The sequence below is a fragment of the Silurus meridionalis genome, chromosome 5 (genome assembly GCF_014805685.1).
Source record: "Silurus meridionalis isolate SWU-2019-XX chromosome 5, ASM1480568v1, whole genome shotgun sequence".
NCBI lineage: Eukaryota > Metazoa > Chordata > Actinopteri > Siluriformes > Siluridae > Silurus > Silurus meridionalis.
This window is the reverse complement of record NC_060888.1, coordinates 26,949,643-26,968,641: the sequence shown is the minus strand read 5'-3', so window position 1 is coordinate 26,968,641 and position 18,999 is coordinate 26,949,643. Positions and strand designations below refer to the sequence as shown.

At 40.0% G+C, this 18,999-nt stretch overlaps 2 protein-coding genes across 2 annotated transcripts; both read left to right on the top strand.

Annotated features, from left to right (window-relative positions):
• The first annotated feature begins 1,347 nt into the window (after positions 1–1,347).
• LOC124386147 (carboxypeptidase A1-like) lies at positions 1,348–6,302 on the top strand. The gene is given in 12 exon segments (XM_046849798.1): positions 1,348–1,502; positions 1,955–2,036; positions 2,167–2,301; positions 2,384–2,404; positions 2,406–2,483; positions 2,579–2,680; positions 3,188–3,289; positions 3,367–3,477; positions 4,956–5,046; positions 5,128–5,327; positions 5,413–5,497; positions 6,002–6,302. Coding segments are annotated over 12 exon segments (1,293 nt in total). The 5' UTR covers positions 1,348–1,404; the 3' UTR covers positions 6,190–6,302.
• A 2,466-nt stretch (positions 6,303–8,768) lies between these two features.
• On the top strand, positions 8,769–18,778 carry LOC124385618 (carboxypeptidase A1-like). Its single transcript, XM_046848792.1, has 11 exons — positions 8,769–8,974; positions 9,339–9,420; positions 9,580–9,714; positions 9,786–9,887; positions 11,112–11,213; positions 13,873–13,971; positions 14,079–14,189; positions 15,220–15,310; positions 17,837–18,036; positions 18,124–18,208; positions 18,482–18,778. The coding sequence occupies exons 1-11, from the start codon at positions 8,784–8,786 to the stop codon at positions 18,667–18,669; spliced, it is 1,386 nt and encodes a 461-aa protein (XP_046704748.1). The 5' UTR covers positions 8,769–8,783; the 3' UTR covers positions 18,670–18,778.
• Positions 18,779–18,999: the final 221 nt, after the last annotated feature.

Genomic DNA, 18,999 nt, shown 5'->3' with positions numbered 1-18,999 from the left:
CCTTCCTTGTTTCATCTTCCATTATAATTGTATGTTTTTGTCTGTTCTTTCTTTCTTCCTTTCTTTCTTTCTTTCTTTCTTTCTTTCTTTCTTTCTTTCTTTCTTTCTTTCTTTCTTTCTTTCTTTCTGCACAGAGCCCTGATCTCCTCAACCACAATGAACATCTTTCTGAGGAACTGAATCCTCGTCACCTCCTCCAGCAGCAGTGTCTGATCTCACTGAATGAACACAAACTAATCCACAACCACGGCCTAAAATCAAGTCAAAACTCTTCCCAGAAGAGTGGAGCTCATTATAACAGTTTACATTATGAATTCAACATACAGTCAATTCACCAGCTGTCTATTTGTGCACTTCTCATTTGAAAGGAAACTGTGGTTTAGTCAGTGGGGTGTGGAGAGAGTGATATTGTACAACATCTGCACTACACTGTGTGTGTGTGTGTGTGTGTGTGTGTGTGTGTGTGTGTGTGTGTGTGTGTGTGTAGAGAAAAACAGATGTACTGCATATATTTATCATCAACATTATCGTCATCATCGTCAAAACAATGAACTAACATGACTTTGTGGGCAAAATATACTTCAGGTACAAAAAATGTATCTGAGTTGAACGAACGTAAATACGCCATGAGCTCGATATCTGTGTGTGAACTTTGTACGCTGTATAAGCCTGAGTCATCTGATGTCAAACAGAAGTGTATGAACCATTGGGTGTGTTTCCCAGACTTATCTAAGTGTGTCCTGTTCCCTCGCTCCGCTCTCTCAATCAATAACACACTCACACTCTCTCTGTTTAGCCATGACTTCCCTGGTTCACATCAGGTCAACCAATAATCAACCAGTTCTCTAAAATAGGTCAAAGGTGAATCTCGTAAATTGGCGACAGAACAATATCGAAAAACAATTTCTGAAAATGGAGGAACAACCAGGAGACAAACAAACACTTGTACAGTACAGTAAACGTGTGAATCCTGTCTGGTCTTTTGCAATCGATATCTCACATACAGTAATGTGTAAACATGTGTACAGTTAAAATTCATCTTTGTGCATTTTTAATCATTGTGATCCAAACGCTAGTTTACATCAGGAAACATTGAAACCGTGAGCCATCATACTGACAACACGACTAAACATTTCGACCATCTTGTTTGTGAACAATGACAAAATGAATTGTTATTTAATGGCACTAAGATGTTCATTGACACAAAGACTTACTTTTAAGAGATGAATGAAGGATTTTGGAAAAAAAGTACAGGCTGGTTTGCTGAGACAAACTAAAAACCACAGTGCTACTGTTGTAACTCTGCTTGTGTTTGGGCGCTACGCAGGAACAATGTGGGAAATTATGCAGAAGGAATGTTTGGCAGGTCAGTCCCAAGGTCATGTGGCCAGAGCTGAAATATAAATGAGCAGCGCAGATGAAGAAGTGAGAGGCAACATGAGAGGACTTTGGTTTTTGGCTGCTCTGGTTGTGGCTGTTTTCAGCAAGGAGACATTCGAGGGGTGCGTTTACTTATACCACTTATTACACTTATCCTTATGTAGATCGCAGAATCGAATGCATTGCATATGTGGAGAGAGAGAGAGAGAGAGAGAGAGAGAGAGAGAGTAACAAATACAGACAAACAATTAGGACAAACGAAATGATGGACAGATCGGTAAACAGAAACAGATTAGATAATTTAGCAGACACAGACAGATTAAGAATTTCTATTATATGGAACAAGTGATGTCTGTCTGATGTCATTGCCTGTCTGTCTGTCTGTCTGTCTGTCTGTCTGTCTGTCTGTTTATGATCCCAGATCACATGATCACTCTAAAAGCTAGAATTAGAAATAATGATGGCGGTATTGTTTTTTTTTTTACATGAGCACATATAAAGTACATTTTATAAATGTATTAATGCTGATTTCTCATCTAATGAAGATAATAAATAATTCATGGACCTTTAACAGACACCAGGTTTTTCGGATCACTGCAAAGGATGAGGTGGAGATCAGGCTCCTGAAGGATCTGTCTGAGCAGAAAGATCTTGGGGTGAGTTTGATTGTCATTGCTTCATATTTACGTAGTTTTCATCCTGATCTATGGCCAATGTTTAACTAACTGTTCCGTGTGTGTGTGTGTGTGTGTGTGTGTGTGTGTGTGTGTGTGTGTGTTTGAGTAGCTGGATTTCTGGAGGGAACCTGTTGGGGTGTCACTCCCGGTGGATGTCCGTGTTCCCTTTCCCAGCCTGCAGGCCCTCAGGGCGTTCCTGGGCTACCATGAGATCCATTATGAGATCATGATCCAGGATCTTCAGGTGGAGTTTCACACATGACTTTAACCTGACATAGAATCTCATGAACATTTTTCGATACATTTTCACCTCTATTAACTCTCAGGACGTCCTGGATGAGGAGCAGCGAGATGACGAGAGCTCGTGTTTTCCAGCCCAGAAGCACTGATGAGTACGACTATGAGCACTACCACACACTTAGCGAGGTTAGATACAGACAAACAGCCACCATTTATTCAAAATCTATTCATATTTTTAATAACAATTCAATTTCATTATTCCCATTGCAAATCCTTTTCAGATCAACACCTTCATGGACATGTTGGTGCAGGAGAACCCGAAGTTGGTCAGCAAGATCGTGATCGGACAGAGTTACGAGGGACGTCCATTAAACGTTTTAAAGGTTGGTCATGTTCACTATAGGACAGAAGAGATTATAGGAAAGTACAAATGTGAAATACGAAATTACATTTCTCAAAACTACTTGTTCCTTCACATCATTGAATCATTTAATGGATTGTGTACGAGTGTCTGCTGTTTCCTACAGTATCAGATGTTTATCTTCATGTTGATCAAAATATATTCTACTGGTTTCACCTGAATAGTTGTAACCCCCAAAACATCTCAGCATCAGTTCACTGTTTACGTCAACCTGTGACTTGCAGCTTTTGCAGAAAACTAATCAACACATTTGGACCAATCAGAATCCAGAATTCAACATCTTGATCCCAAACTAATATGTAGATCGATGCAGGTGCTCTTTATCCATCTTTCTTTTTCCATTCAAGCACTTTTTTTATTTATTAGTTAGTTTTATTCCCTTTTTGTTTTTTACCTGTTAATGACTTCATACTAAACCTGTATAAACCTGTGATTTGTAGCTGTAAAGCCGTCTCGTTTCTCCTCGTAGTTCAGCACCGGAGGTACAAAGCGCCCCGGGATCTGGATCGACACCGGGATCCACGCCAGAGAGTGGATCACGCCGGCAAGTGGAACCTGGTTTGCCAAGAAGGTATAAATCGTTCATTTTCTCCACCAAACAAAGCGTAGGGTTTTGGTTCTGCTTGTAATCCGTGTCTCTTTGCGCAGATTGTGACGGATTACGGACGTGACCCCGCTCTTACTGCCATCCTTGACAAGATGGACATTTTCCTGGAGCTTGTCACCAACCCTGACGGATACGAATACACCCACACCAGTGTGAGTCTTCAAGAAAACATCATGTTCTTATACTCAGGAGATGAGGAGATATAAGTATAAATACACTATATGGACAAAGTTTGTGAACACCTGAGCATAAGATTGTTATGTGACGTCTCATGTGACATGTGTAACGTCTCATTCTACATTTATTCTTAAAATGACCTCCTCTAGATCTTGTGAAAAATCATTTTTGAAGATGAATTCAGCCACAAAGGTGTTAGTAAAGTGTAGGTGAGGTGAGGAGGCCTGGGGTGCAGTCAGCATATGGTTCACTTTCCTCTCTAACCCATGTGAACCATAACTTCATGGAGCTGACTTGGTGCACAGTAACATTGTCATACTACCCCATCCAAAGGCATCCGAGAAAAATTGTGTGCCTCCATCTTTCTTCTAACAGTTCAGTCATGTGTCCTGATACTTCTAAAATCCTTTGCTGCTTAAATGCGAATTCAAGTACTGCCAGTGACTCTGAAGATCAGACATCTGGTGGAAGTTCATTTCACCACCTTCGTGCCAGAATAAAGAAGAGTCTTGAAGCAGGCCTTCGTTGTAGATCAAAGGAGGAGCATGTTGCAGAACACAGTCTCTTTAGTGTTGTGATAAAGAACTGAGTTTTGACTGAGGTGGAACTGTTGCTGGTTTTTTCATATGTCTGTATTTTACTGAAGTGTTTCCATTTAAGGAGATTTTTACTGTAACTTCACTACATTTCAAAGTCAAATATTTGACTTTTTACTCGACTACATTTTGTGAAATCAGTCGTTCCTTTTTATTAATGAGGATAAAAAACGTAACTGGTGAAACACGCAGCGAGTCACCAATCAGGGTCGAGCGCACGCTCTGTTTTACACGTGTTCTGATCGGCGCTCGGTGCATCTACTGATCACCAACATACAGTTCAGCATCAGTTCAACATCAAGCAGAACATTTAGAGAGGAATAAATGATGAAGAAACTCCAGACTCGAACTCACCACAACACACGTGACCTCATTTACATAATTATTTTTTAAGTAGTTATAAAGAAGGTTTTGGGTTCATGATCATTGTGATAGAAATCAATCAGTGTTTGAGTCATTAATATCATTCTATTAATAGATCAGTGTGCTGAGAGTCACATTCGAGTCTTTTCACATAAACTGAGTTGAGTTAAGAGTCTTGTGATAAAAATGATAATAGGAACATTATACTTATAATAAATCAGTACTTTGGATACTTAAGTACATTTGAAAGCAAAATCATTTGTACTTGTACTACTTTTGCTTCTGTAACTTTTAGTGAAAGTTTAAAGGGACACTTTTACTGAGTGGAGCTCAACTTTAACTCAACTACATGCTTTGTGTAATTCGTCCATCATTGATTCCATGTTATCCAATCTGATTAGCTGAATCATGATGCATTCTGGTTAAAATACCGCTCAACTCTCTGATCACTAGAAATGAGTTCTACATAAAGATTGTGGTATTTTTGATTTTAGAATCGCATGTGGCGCAAAACCAGGAGGATAAACTCTGGTTCTTCGTGTTTCGGGGTCGACCCTAACAGGAACTGGGGAACAGGATATGGAGGTACATAAAACATATACAATTCACATCATTGACATCATACAGAAGACCATCATGGCTGAGATGATCGCTTTGGCCCATTAGGTGCTGGTTCCAGCAGTAACCCGTGCTCTGAGACGTACCGTGGACCAAGTGTTTACTCTGAGTCTGAGGTCAAGTCTATTGTGGATTTCACTAAGTCTCACGGCAATCTCAAGGCTTTCTTGACCATCCACAGTTACTCTCAGATGCTGCTCTACCCCTACGGTGACACCAGCACTCCTTGCGTAGATGAAGCAGAGCTGGTGAGATTTCTGTAGAACAAAAAAAAATTGCAAAATGTAGTGGTTAGATGTTAAGAGGTAAATTGGTTTTACTTTTGATTCGCAGGATGAACTTGCATTGAAAGCCACCAGCAATCTGGAGAGTCTGTATGGCACTAAGTACACGTATGGGAGCACTTTCGACACCATCTGTAAGTAAATCAAATCAAATCAAGCCAAGCCAAGCTTGTCCTGCTCTACAATTCCACATCATTCACCCAGTTCATGTGTCTCCGTACAAACCAGTGATGTCTTAGTGAGGAATAAAATACTGTTATATTCTTTTTGAACATCCCATTCCACATTTAGTCTTCACTTGCTGTTTTAGTAACCTTCACTCTTCTGGGAAGATGTTCTATTAGATTTTGTGGAGATTTGTGGAGATTCATTCGGCCTCAAGAGTCTCAGGTACTGATATATTTGAGGAAGCCATCATGTTCATCATGTTAAAGGAGATCTTCCACTCCAACCCATGTAAAGCAGGTCTTCATTCAGCTGGCTTTGTGTACATTGTCATGCTGAAACAGGTTTTGGGTCTCCTAGTTCAAGTGAAGGGAAAATTTCATGATACAGCATCTAAAGATGTCCTACACAATCTAATACATAGTGTAGAAGGTCAGTACTCCACATACAATCTGTGACTCGTTTAATTTCAGATCAAGCGAGTGGAGTCACCACAGACTGGGCCTACGATCAGGGCGTCAAGTACTCCTACACCTTCGAGCTGAGAGACAACGGACGATACGGATTTGTCCTTCCTGCAGATCAGATCATCCCGACTGCTCAGGAGACCTGGCTGGCTCTCATGGCCATCATGGAGCACGCCATGAACAACCCGTACTAAATCAGCACCTGGGCTCAGCTCAGAGACACTAATACAGGACCTAATGTGTGACTGCTGTGATTCCCACCTGCACATGCAATACTGAAAACAATAAAAACAACTGTACAACATGATTCTATTTGATTTATTATTTGAATATAAATGTTCAGTTTCTCCTCCTCGGGCATCATTTTAGAAATAAAAACCAGACCAACGTTGTGTTTCGCTCAAGTTTTGTCTCTTATAAAAGCAAAGCCAGGCAGATTTGTACAATGAACGGCGTTTCAAAGCAGCTTTACAGAGACAAAGTGATTAGAAAGTTGAATAAAAGAATGTACAAGTTTGTAATGATCATTTCATCCCTGATGAGTGAACCAGTGGCGATGTAGTGAAGGAAAACCTCCCTGAGGTGGCATGAGGAAGAAACCTTGAGAGAAACCAGATTTAAAAGTGAGCCCGTCCTCATCCTCAACACCAAATGCCCATTCATTATAGTTCCATCATTGTTAAGGTGCTGTTTAGTGATGGATGCTTAAATGCAGAACCGTTTCAAAAATCCATCCTCAAATTTCTTGAGTTGCTCAGTAACTTCATGGATCTTTACACTGTTCATGTGGAACCATCACCTAGTCCAATCCCCATCTACTGTTCCTTAAGCAAGTTCCATCATCAACACTGTAGAAGGTCACCATTGCTCTTCTGTCGGCAGAATTATTCATTAACCTGCTCCAACACTGGAATTAGAACTGTGTGTGGGCATATTTAGAATATTGAAGATGCCTTCAAATCATTGAAAACAGATCTCGGTTCATGTCATCTCTCTCAGTCCTTCTTCTCAAATCATAATAAATAAAATTGTTGATTTGTTTCAAGTTTATTTCTGTCGTGCTTTTCACGATGAACGTTGTTTTAAAGCACTTTTGAATGTTTAATTTCATTAATTTGATCCCGTTCAGAACAAACAGAACAGCGAAGGAGTTTGTGAGGATCCTGAACATCTAGTCCTGAAGCTTAATAACGTGCTGTTTTTGTCTGCATGGGCAGGAACGGAGGAAATGTGGGGCAGTTCGAAATAGAATTCTTTATTCAAAATGATGGTGAAATGGTGAAATTCTGTCCTGTGCACCTTCAAAAGAAATGGTTCTTGATTCGACCCTTTTTAAAGGTTAGAGCTGGTCAGAATTCTGGCAGATTTCCAGGTTCTCCACAGATGTTCAAGAGAAATCTCCAAATGAGACAAATGAAAGAATTGTAAAGAGGTTTTAATTTTGACTTTTCTGCAGGGTTTTGGTTTGTTAAATTTCATTGGTGGTCGTTTTGAGAAAGAAATGTCCGCATTGGAGACCTAGAGCCGTGGAGCTCGTAGACGATTTTGTAGAGCATGGTGTTAGATGGGGCAGGGTGGGGACAAGGTTGGTTGTTCTCCAGGGAGTGTTTGACGACGTAGTGCTCGGCAGAACACTGGACTTGCGTGTGACTCCCATTTCCCTCTCTTGATGATCCATATGAACCGCTAAAGAGAAAAGCCAAAATGTTGGATGAAGCCACTGATGGTTGATCGGTACTTTTATGAAGGTTCCAGGTTTTTCAAGAACCACAAACCCAAATAAGTCAATAAATGGAGAAGAGATTGAAGGTTTTTGTTCATAAAAACAAATATCATATATTTTTTTTTTTTCTCATTTCTGTTCTTTTTTCCCACATTGCTCATTTTTCCACCGTGGTTCTCGTTCCCAGTCCTTTTATCTCACACTCTTTCCTTAAATATCTTCTCTCACACCTGTTCTTTGACCTCCGTATCATAACATTTTCCGTTCCCTGTGTGTACTCAGCTCAGCTATACTTGGCTGACTGACCTCCTGTATTTATCAGCGGTTTTACTAAAGGACCGTCGCATTTATAAGTGCAGTTTGACTAGAGATATGATGAACCAAGCACACACACACACACACACACACACACACACACACATTAAGAAACATTTGAGTGTTGAAAAATATACTATATGGCCAAAAGACCTGACTTTTCCAGCTGTATGTGGTTCTTCCCCAAAATGTTCCCCGAAACTTGAAGGCACACAATCGTAGCTTGAGAACTAGGAGAACCAAACCTGTTCAAGCATGATAAGCACAAATCCAGCTCCATGAAAATCTTCTGTATATCAGCTGGAGAGGAAGATCTGCTGTATGGAGCTCCAACCCTATTGAACACCTTTGGCATGAATTCTTCAGTCTGACTGAACCCCAGGCCTCCTCACCTCACCTACATCAGTACCCGGTGATATCTGATGGGTTTTTCTGGGCCGTTACAGACTGGACACAGAGACCAAAAGTTAATGTCAATCAATAATACATCTCAAGTTTCTTCAAAGTCAGTGAGAAGAATCCTTTGATTGGGAAGATTAATTCCAGATTAATTCCCTTTAAACCACAAAGCAATGGAAAAAGAAAAACGTGTAAAAAGGTGGCGTGAGGTGGAGACTTGGATTCGGTTGTACATAAAAGCATCTGCCGTTTTCTCACTGAACATTTTTTTTCCAGCAATAAACAAACACACACAAATACAAAGCACTGATCGAGAAGCAGTTTTTCTCTTTTACTCCACAAAACACTGAAATGGAACCTGATCCTACATCAGTCGTTCTCATTCCTTTTCGGTGTCCGAACCTGTCCGAAGGTCTTCCTGAAGGCTCACGTATAAAAGGACACCTGCTGCTTGGAGGGAGCACTTCAGGAAGGAAAATGAGAGGACTTTGGGCTTTTCTGGCTCTGTTTGTTGCCGTTTTTGGCAATGAAACCTTCGAGGGGTAACTTTTTCATTTTAAAAAAGGGGAATTTGAAGTGTCCTACACAGGATAGACTGTGAAATCCATCTGTACTCATTTCTAGTTTGTTTTAATGGCAGATAAAAAAAACATTTTGCTCTATTTAAGAGATTTTTCTGGAAATAAGGAAAAAATTCCAAAATAAGGTTCATTTATTGAAATCCTATCAGAAATACTGCATACATTTGACTATTTTCCACACAGATTTTCCACATCTATTGCAGTGAGATCTGGTTAAAGCTGACATCCAGAACAGTTTCTCCATCTGGATCATTTCTAGACATGAAAACACAGAATGGAAATGCCATTAATAGCCTGATGACTGATCACACTTGTGTTCTGATAGACACCAGGTCCTTCGGATCACTCCTGTAGATGAGGCTCATCTCAGTCTCCTGAAGGAACTCTCGGAGAACGAGCAGCTCAGGGTAAAATTCCTGAAGGACCTTCAGAATTCCATAACTATTCGACAGTTTTGGTCAAAATATTTAGAAGAACTAGAATTTCTTAGATTCTTATTTCTTCTATTGTGTGTGTGTGTGTGTGTGTGTGTGTGTGTGTGTGTGTGTGTGTGTGTGTGTGTGTAGCTGGATTTCTGGAGGGAACCTGTTGACGTGTCACTCCCTGTTGACGTCCGTGTTCCCTTCCCCAGCCTGCAGGCCGTCAGAGCGTTCCTGGGATACCATGAGATCCATTATGAGATCATGATCCAGGATCTTCAGGTAGAGTTTAACTGAGTTTCACTTTTACACTTATTTCTTCACCGATTGTAAAACCATCCTCTCGCCTCCAGGATCTTCTCAACGAAGAGCAGGGTGAGATGTTGAGATTTAGGGGTCTCCAGCCAAGAAGCACCGATGATTTTACCTACGCCAGCTACCACACGCCAGACGAGGTCAGTGAGATCAGACTTCCACACACACAATGAACACATTGTGGTTTCTATTAACTTGTGGTTTATTCAGTGTTTATGGAAGGAGTCTCCAGTTTTAGGGTTTCTGTAAGAAGAAAGATTTTCCTTTTTTAGTGATGGGAAACACAAGGAAAGACGGACACAAAAAGGATGAAAAGAGAGAGAAAATTAAAATAAAATAAGAGACTGAAACGGGCAAATAGAGAGACAAAGAGATCACGCAAAAAAGAGAGGGATAGGATTGTTATTAAACTGAGAGACAGACAGAAAAAGACTGAACCGGGCAAAAATGGAAAAAAAAAACAGAGGGATCAAGAGAGAGAGAGAGAATATATGAACTAAGAAACAGAGGGAGAGAAAGAAAGAAAGAAAGAAAGAAAGAAAGAAAGAAAGAAAGAAAGAAAGAAAGAAAGAAATACAAAGTCAGACAGAAACAAGAGAAATAAAGGAGAAAGAGACTCAGGAAAGAGAGTGAAGGGAGAGAGAGAGAGAGAGAGAGAGAGAGAGAGAGAGAGAGAGAGAGAGAGAGAGAGAGAGAGAGAGAGAGAGAGAGAGAGAGAATTATTGATATAAGAAACAGGGGAGAGACAGAATAGAGAGAGACAGACAAAGAAAAGAAAGAAAGAAAGAAGAAAGAAAGAAAGAAAGAAAGAAAGAAAGAAAGAAAGAAAGAAAGAAAGAAAGAAAGAAACTCAGATACACAGGGAAAAAGAAAAGAGAGAGAAAGAGAAAATTAAAAGACAAAGAACTGATTAGTTGTTGAAGAAGAAAGAAAGAAAGAAAGAAAGAAAGAAAGAAAGAAAGAAAGAAAGAAAGAAAGAAAGAAAGAAAGAAAGAAAGAAAGAAAGAAAGAAATACTAACAGACAGACAGGCATACATATAGACAGACAGACAGACAGATAGACAGGAATTGTATGAAAGGAGTCTTCACTGCCAGTCAGCCTTCTGTGAGGAATAAATATTTACTGTTTATTACCTTCAAGAGAGAGAAATAAAGTTACAACCTTCAATGTAACAATAAATGGATAACAATCGTATTGTATTGTAAGAAAACTGGAAAGTGTTTGCAAATTGCTGCTGTTAAAAAAACGAGGAGTAAAAGAGCAACAGCAGCAGTGCTGGATTCCATCCATGCAGAATTTAAAGCCATGCCCAGTTTCAGAAACAAACTCATCAGAGACTCTAAACCTCCACCTGTTTTCCAGATCAACAGCTTCATGGACATGTTGGTGCAGGAGAACCCTGGATTCGTTAGCAAGATCGTGATCGGACAGAGTTACGAGGGACGTCCACTCAATGTTCTGAAAGTGAGTCACATAACAACACAGCAGAGGTGTGAAGTAACGGAGTACAAATACTTCCTTACTGTACTTCAGTAGATTTTTCTGGTATCAGTTTTTTACTCCACTATTTATTTTTCAGACAACTTTTTACTTTTACTCTTTACATTTTTACACAAATATCTGTACTTTTTACTTCTTACATTTTTAAAACCAACTCGTTACTTTAGTTTTAATCCACTGATTTGGTGAAATTTATATTTTTTATTTTCACTGCGCACCGATTTCAGCCGAACAACTGATTTCCTGTTACTGCGCGTCTTTTTCAATCCGCTGGTGTATAAAGTCCTGACTCTCACTCTTTACGAAGATAAGAATCAGCAGTCAGAAGGCAGTAAGAAGTTTGGGGTTCATGTGGATGAGACAGAGGGAGTCAGTGATGAGAACATGACTGAGAACAGACACATTCCTGATCATCATCATCTTTTCTCTGCTTGTGTTCTATATGTGAATGTTCAGACTGAATACATTCATTAGGTAACAACATTTTTAATTCGTTTTGTATTAATATATATATATATATATATATATATATATATATATATATATATATATATATATTTGGCTGTCAAATTTATTGTAAACGGCACTAGATGTTATTAACGCGCTATCAATTTAGCGCGCATTTCTGTTTCTACCATTTTTATAAAAAGTATAAATACATAAATAAATAACTAAATATAAAAGAGGCGAAATTAAAACCTCCAGCAAAACATACACTTATTCACGATGTCCCTTCTTTACTTAGATATACAATAAATAAATAAACTCCACCGAAAAATAATTTTAATCAGTAAACTTTTGTTTCAAATTAATCCGCCATGTTTTACACAATTAATCCTCTAGGTGGCGTTTTGTGGGTTTTTTCCTCATAATGGCGACATGAACATAAATTACTGTCTTTATTGATCGTACAGATAAAAACAAAACATCATTCAAATCTGTAAAATGTCTATGATTATATATAAAAGCTTCTTGACTTGAAGAGGTGCACTTTCTCCGGTATCACCTCATTAACTGTCCGTGTGGAAACATAGCAAAGGCTCTTAATGATGTCCACACGTCTCTGCACTGTTATAGCCTTTATATTTAATCACTGTACATATGCTTACATACATATCACATGCTGTACATATGATACATGTTTATCTGCACTATTTGAATGATTGCTACTTTTTGCACTTCTGGTAGATGCTAAACTGCATTTTGTTGCTGTGTACCTGTACTATGCAATGACAATGTTCTATCTATCTGTCTATCTGTCTGTCTGTCTGTCTGTCAAATATTAATATGATGTGAGGTCCAGTTAACAGCTAAAACATGTAGAAGTAATAACTACTTTTTACTTAAGTACATGTCAGAGCCAAGACTTCTTTACTTTCACTTAAGTAAAAAGGTATAATCAGTACTTCAACTTTTACCCGAGTATTTTAAAACATGAGTATCTGTACTTCTACTTAAGTAATGGATGTGTGTACTTTTGCCACCTCTGCAACACTGACACGTGGAAGCGTTTGAGCTGATGATATCGGATTAACTGCACACCGCATTAGTGCACAGGGTTTATTGATAATTACCCCCTGGGAAGGTTAAATGCCTGATTCTGATTGGCTGGAAGATCAGCCAATCAGATTTAAAAAAGTCTCTAATTCCTATTTATTGTGCAATGCAAATAATTGTAATCTTCTGGCACTACTTTATCTCTGGGTGTGATTTGGAACAGCAGAATTCTAGATGAAATGAGATGTATATAAAATGCATAATTTAGATTTATTCAGTCAGTTTTGCGCTGCAAACATCGGTGACATCATTTAATTGTCAAAGTTAGGATGTGACCATGGTATAAGGTGATAATCCATGGCTAGTAAATTATTGTCATGGTCCCTGCTTTACCTTCAACATGATGGAACACCTCACCTAGCCCTGGTTTCTCACTTACATCATGTTGAAACGTCTAATTACCACCAATTCATCTGGGTGGCAATGAAGGACTCTTGTATCTTGTACAACCCCAATTCCCAAAAAGCTGGAACGCTGTGTAATTTGTAAATAAAACACAAATGCAATCTCATAAATCTATATTTTATTCACAAACAAACCAACAAACATATGAAATGTTTAACCTGAGAATAAAAATTCCCATTTTAAGGAAAAGAATTTAAATTTATTGGCTGCAACACGTCTCAAAAAAGCTGGGACAGGACTGACCATCCTTATAGGAACATGTTTACCACTGTGTAACATCGTCTTCTGTCTGTACACATCTGGTAACTGAGGAGAGCAGTTGCTGAAGTTTTGGGAGAGGAATGTAGTCCTATATGTGTATTATACAGGATTGTAGCTGCTCAGCAGTTCTGGGTGTTCTTTGTTGTATTTTTTGTTTCACGATGCACCAAATGTAAATAAATAGTGAAAGGTCTAGACTGCAGGCAACATGCACGTGCGACGCTTTGCAGCCAACAAATTCAAAATGAATTCATTTTTTCTTTAAAATGGTACATTTCTTCGAGATATGGGTTTATAAGAATTTTTTCAAATGATCGCATTGTTTTTATTTACATTGAACAGAGTTTCCAAACTTTTTAGGAATTGGAGTATTGATGTGTATTTTTTTTTTTTCATATAGTTCAGCACTGGTGCTAACCGACCTGGCCTCTGGATCGACACTGGTATTCACTCCAGAGAATGGGTGACTCAAGCTAGTGGAACCTGGTTTGCCAAAAAGGTTCGCCTCAACTGTTTCCTGCTTCATCCTCCATATATTCAAGTGACATTTGGAAGCATGCGTGTGTTTAGAATTTAGCTTTATGGTCACTTCACATACTTGTGTAGATTGTGACAGATTACGGACGTGACGCGGAACTGACTGACATCCTTGACAAGTATGACATCTTCCTGGAGATCATCACCAATCCTGATGGATTCCAGTTTACCCACAGCAGCGTAAGTGGAAACAAAATTTACACACATATATATACACACACACACACACACACACACACACACACACACACACACACACACACAGACCTTGGTGTTTTTTGCAGTTGAATTATTTAATCAAGGATCGGCTCTGAGCCCTTTCCTGTTTGCAGTGGTGATGGACAGGTTGAAGAACGAGGTCAGACAGGAGTCTCCATGGACTATGATGTTTGGGGATGATATTGTGATTTGTGGTGAAAGTAGGGATCAGGTTAAGAAGAGCCTGGAGAGGTGGAGGTACGTGCTGGAGAGAAGGAGAATGAAAGTCAGTAGGAGTAAGACAGAGTACATGTGTGTGAATGAGAGGGAGGGCAGTGGAGGGGTGCGGTTATAGGGAGAAGAGGTGGAGAAGGTGGAGGAGTTCTGGTACCTGGGGTTAACAGTGCAAAGTAATGGAGAGTGTGTTAGAGAAGTGAAGAAAAGAATGCAGGCAGGGTGGAGTGGGTGGAGAAGAGTGATAGCAGGAGTGATTTGTGATAGAAGAGTATCTGTGAGAGTGAAAGGGAAAGTTTATAGGACTGTGGTGAGACCTGAGATGTTGTATGGTTTAGAGACAGTGGCATTGAGTAAAAGACAGGAGCTGGAGCTGGAGGTAGCAGAGCTGAAGATGTTGAGGATTTCATTGGGAGTGACGACGATGGACAGGATTAGAAATGAGTTTATTAGAGGGACAGCACATGTATGGAGACGGCTGATCCGCTGTGGCGACCCCAAATGGGAGAAGCCGAAATAAGAAGAATTATTTAAACATGTATTCAAGTTAGCTTTAGTATCTCCCCAGTTTTTGATCTGATCCATTGCTGGTTACAACAGTTGAGGTTGCCTTTGATATTTCTAGCAGCGGAAGATGGTAGCTTAATGGTTTGAAGGTCATGATTTCAAATCCGAGCCACACCAAGCTGCCGCCCCTGAGCAAGGGGAAGGAGATAAACATACGTCGCTCTGTGAAAGGGCGTCTACCAAGTGCCATAAATGTAAACTTTCTTCACAGAACCGCATGTGGCGTAAGACGAGGAAGCCCAACCCTGGATCAAGCTGCGTTGGAGTCGATCCCAACAGGAACTGGGATGCTGGATTTGGAGGTATATTTTATATACAGTGAGGAAAATAAGTATTTGAACACCCTGCTATTTTGCAAGTTCTCCCACTTAGAAATCATGGAGGGGTGTGAAATTGTCATTGTAGGTGCATGTCCACTGTGAGAGACATAATCTAAAAAAAAAGATCCAGAAATCACAATATACGATTTTTAAACTATTTATTTGTATGATACAGCTGCAAATAAGTATTTGAACACCTGAGAAAGTCAATGTTAATATTTGGTACAGTAGCCTTTGTTTGCAATTACAGAGGTCAAACGTTTCCTGTAGTTTTTCACCAGGTTTGCACACACTGCAGGAGGGATTTTGGCCCACTCCTCCACACAGATCTTCTCTAGATCAGTCAGGGTGTCTGGCCTTTTGCTGAGAAACACTGAGTTTGAGCTCCCTCCAAAGATTCTCTATTGGGTTTAGGTCTGGAGACTGGCTAGGCCACGCCAAAACCTTGATATGCTTCTTACAGAGCCACTCCTTGGTTATCTTGGCTGTGTGCTTCGGGTCATTGTCATGTTGGAAGACCCAGCCTCGACCCATCTTCAATGCTCTAACTGAGGGAAGGAGGTTGTTCCCCAAAATCTCGCAATACATGGCCCCGGTCATCCTCTCCTTAATACAGTGCAGTCGCCCTGTCCCATGTGCAGAAAAACACCCCCAAAGCATGATGCTACCACCCCCATGCTTCACAGTAGGGATGTGTTCTTGGGATGGTACTCATCATTCTTCTTCCTCCAAACATGTTTAGTGGAATTATAACCCAAAAGTTCTATTTTGGTCTCATCTGACCACATGACTTTCTCCCATGACTCCTCTGGATCATCCAAATGGTCATTGGCAAACTTAAGACGTGCCTGGACATGTGCTGGTTTAAGCAGGGGAACCTTCCGTGCCATGCATGATTTCAAACCATGACGTCTTAGTGTATTACCAACAGTAACTTTGGAAACAGTGGTCCCAGCTCTTTTCAGGTGATTGACCAGCTCCTCCCGTGTAGTTCTGGGCTGATTTCTCACCTTCCTTAGGATCATTGAGACATTGAGACCACGAGGTGAGATCTTGCATGGAGCCCCAGTCCGAGGGAGATTGACAGTCATGTTTAGCTTCTTCCATTTTCTAATGATTGCTCCAACAGTGGACCTTTTTTCACCAAGCTGCTTGGCAATTTCCCCGTAGCACTTTCCAGCCTTGTGGAGGTGTACAATTTTGTCTCTAGTGTCTTTGGACAGCTCTTTGGTCTTGGCCATGTTAGTAGTTGGATTCTTACTGATTGTATGGGGTGGACAGGTGTCTTTATGCAGCTAACGACCTCAAACAGGTGCATCTAATTTAGGATAATAAATGTAGTGGAGGTGGACATTTTAAAGGCAGACTAACAGGTCTTTGAGGGTCAGAATTCTAGCTGATAGACAGGTGTTCAAATACTTATTTGCAGCTGTATCATACAAATAAATAGTTTAAAAATCATATATTGTGATTTCTGGATTTTTTTTAGATTATGTCTCTCACAGTGGACATGCACCTACGATAACAATTTCAGACCCCTCCATGATTTCTAAGTGGGAGAACTTGCAAAATAGCAGGATGTTCAAATACTTATTTTCCTCAATGTATATACACATACATTTGACTAAAAGACAGGAGGTGGAGCTGGAGGTGGCAGAGTTAAAGATGCTGTAATTTTCATTAGGAGTAACGAGGATGGAAAGGATTAAAAAACTAGTTTATTTGAGGGACTGTGCATGTAGGACGTTAAGGAGACAAGTTGAGGGAGGTGAGATTGAGATGGTTTGGACATGTGCAGAGGAGGGACATGGGGTATATCAGTAGGAGAATGCTGAGGATAGAGACACCAGGAAGGAGGAAAAGAGGAAGACCAAGAAGGAGGTTTATGGATGTGGTGAGGAAAGACATGCAGGTAGTTGATTTGAAAGATTCAGATGTAGAGGACAGGGGGGTGGAGACGGATGATCCGCTGTGGAGACCCCTTATGGGAGCAGCAAAAAGAAGAAGACGAGGTACACTACATATACTATCTAGACAAGAGTATTAGGACACCTGAATTTTTTAGCCATATGCTATTTTTTCACTTAAACTAGGAGACCCAAACCTGTTCCAGCATTAAAATTTCCCTGTGCACTTATCCATCTCCATGAAGATCTGCTTTACATGGCGCTATAGAGCTCCAATCCTTTTAAACACCTTTGGGATGAATTGGAACGGCATCCCAGGCCTCTTCACCTCACCTACATCAGTACCCATGTTTTCTAACACCCTTTTAGCTGAATGAATCTCAACAAAATCTAATGGAACATCTGCTCTGAAAAGTAAAAGTTCTTAAAAGAGAGACTAAATGGAATGAGATGTTTGAAAAGAACTACAAGTGTGCACACAGTTTAGACTCATGTATGTTTATATTTCAATGTGAGTCTAAATACTGGATTGTGATTGGCTGGAAATTAAAATAAAAAATATAAAATAAAAAACGCTGAAATGAAAGGAATTTATCTTCAGGCGCCGGTGCTAGCAGTAGCCCCTGCACTGAGACGTACCGTGGACCGAAAGCTCACTCGGAACCCGAGGTCAAGTCCATCGTTGACTTTGTTACATCTCACGGCCAGATTAAAGCCTTCGTGTCCATCCACAGCTACTCTCAGATGCTCCTCTACCCCTACGGCTACACGAAAACTCCCTGCAAGGACCAGGCAGAGCTGGTGAGATGTCCAGACATTAACAACATGATTTGTATATAAATAAATATCGCTTTGTCTGATAAAGTGGTAACTCTTTTTTTCTCGCAGCATGAACTTGCGAAGAAAGCCGTCAGTGACCTGAGCAGCCTGTATAACACTCAATACAGATACGGCAGCATCATCACCACCATCTGTACGTACACAGCTACAATCAAGATGTTCTCAGGAAATACATACATATAAAAATATATATCCTGACTGTTTCGTTTTTTAAATCTTGATAAGATCAGGCAGTAAAACAGGAAGTGAGTGCTTTTTGTATAACTATGAATGTTTTAGCTAGTTTTCCACACGTTTAGCTAATAACCCAAACCTGTCCATGTTGGGTTTCTCCAGGTTGCTCAGTTTTCCAAACCTAGTTATGTTTAGAGGGAAATTAATACGTCAATGTAATTTTTCCATTCAGATCAAGCGAGCGGAGGCACCATTGACTGGACCTACAACCAGGGCATCAAGTACTCCTACACCTTTGAGCTGAGAGACACCGGACGATACGGATTCATCCTGCCAGCCAATCAGATCATTCCGACTGCTCAGGAGACCTGGCTGGCCCTCATGGCCATCATGAAGCACACCAAGAACAACCCGTACTGAACCAGCAGCATCGTTAATCAATAATAATAACAAAGTTGCGACTTTGATACGGGATGATATTCTGATTTCTGTCATTTCCAGCAATAAACATAATAATGTGCAATAAAAACAGTTTCTTAAAGAAAATCACAAACACTTTCAGAACTGAGAAGACAGGGGTTCAAATCTAATGCTTCAGGTAAATAGCAGAACGAGGCATCTGATCTAATTCAACATTCTTCAAATCCAAAATGGGAATCCAGAACCCTAATATTGTGTTGGTCCCTTTTTGCTGCTAAAACTGTCGTGACCTGTCGAGCATGAGCAGCATGAACTTCTTCAGCAGTTTGA

Coding starts and splice junctions, on each gene's coding strand:
- LOC124385618 (XM_046848792.1), top strand. CDS start 8,784: ATGGAACCTGATCCTACATCAGTCGTTCTCATTCCTTTTCGGTGTCCG. Junction 18,037..18,123: donor GCAAGGACCAGGCAGAGCTG/GTGAGATGTCCA, acceptor TTTTTCTCGCAG/CATGAACTTGCGAAGAAAGC. Junction 18,209..18,481: donor CAGCATCATCACCACCATCT/GTACGTACACAG, acceptor TTTTCCATTCAG/ATCAAGCGAGCGGAGGCACC.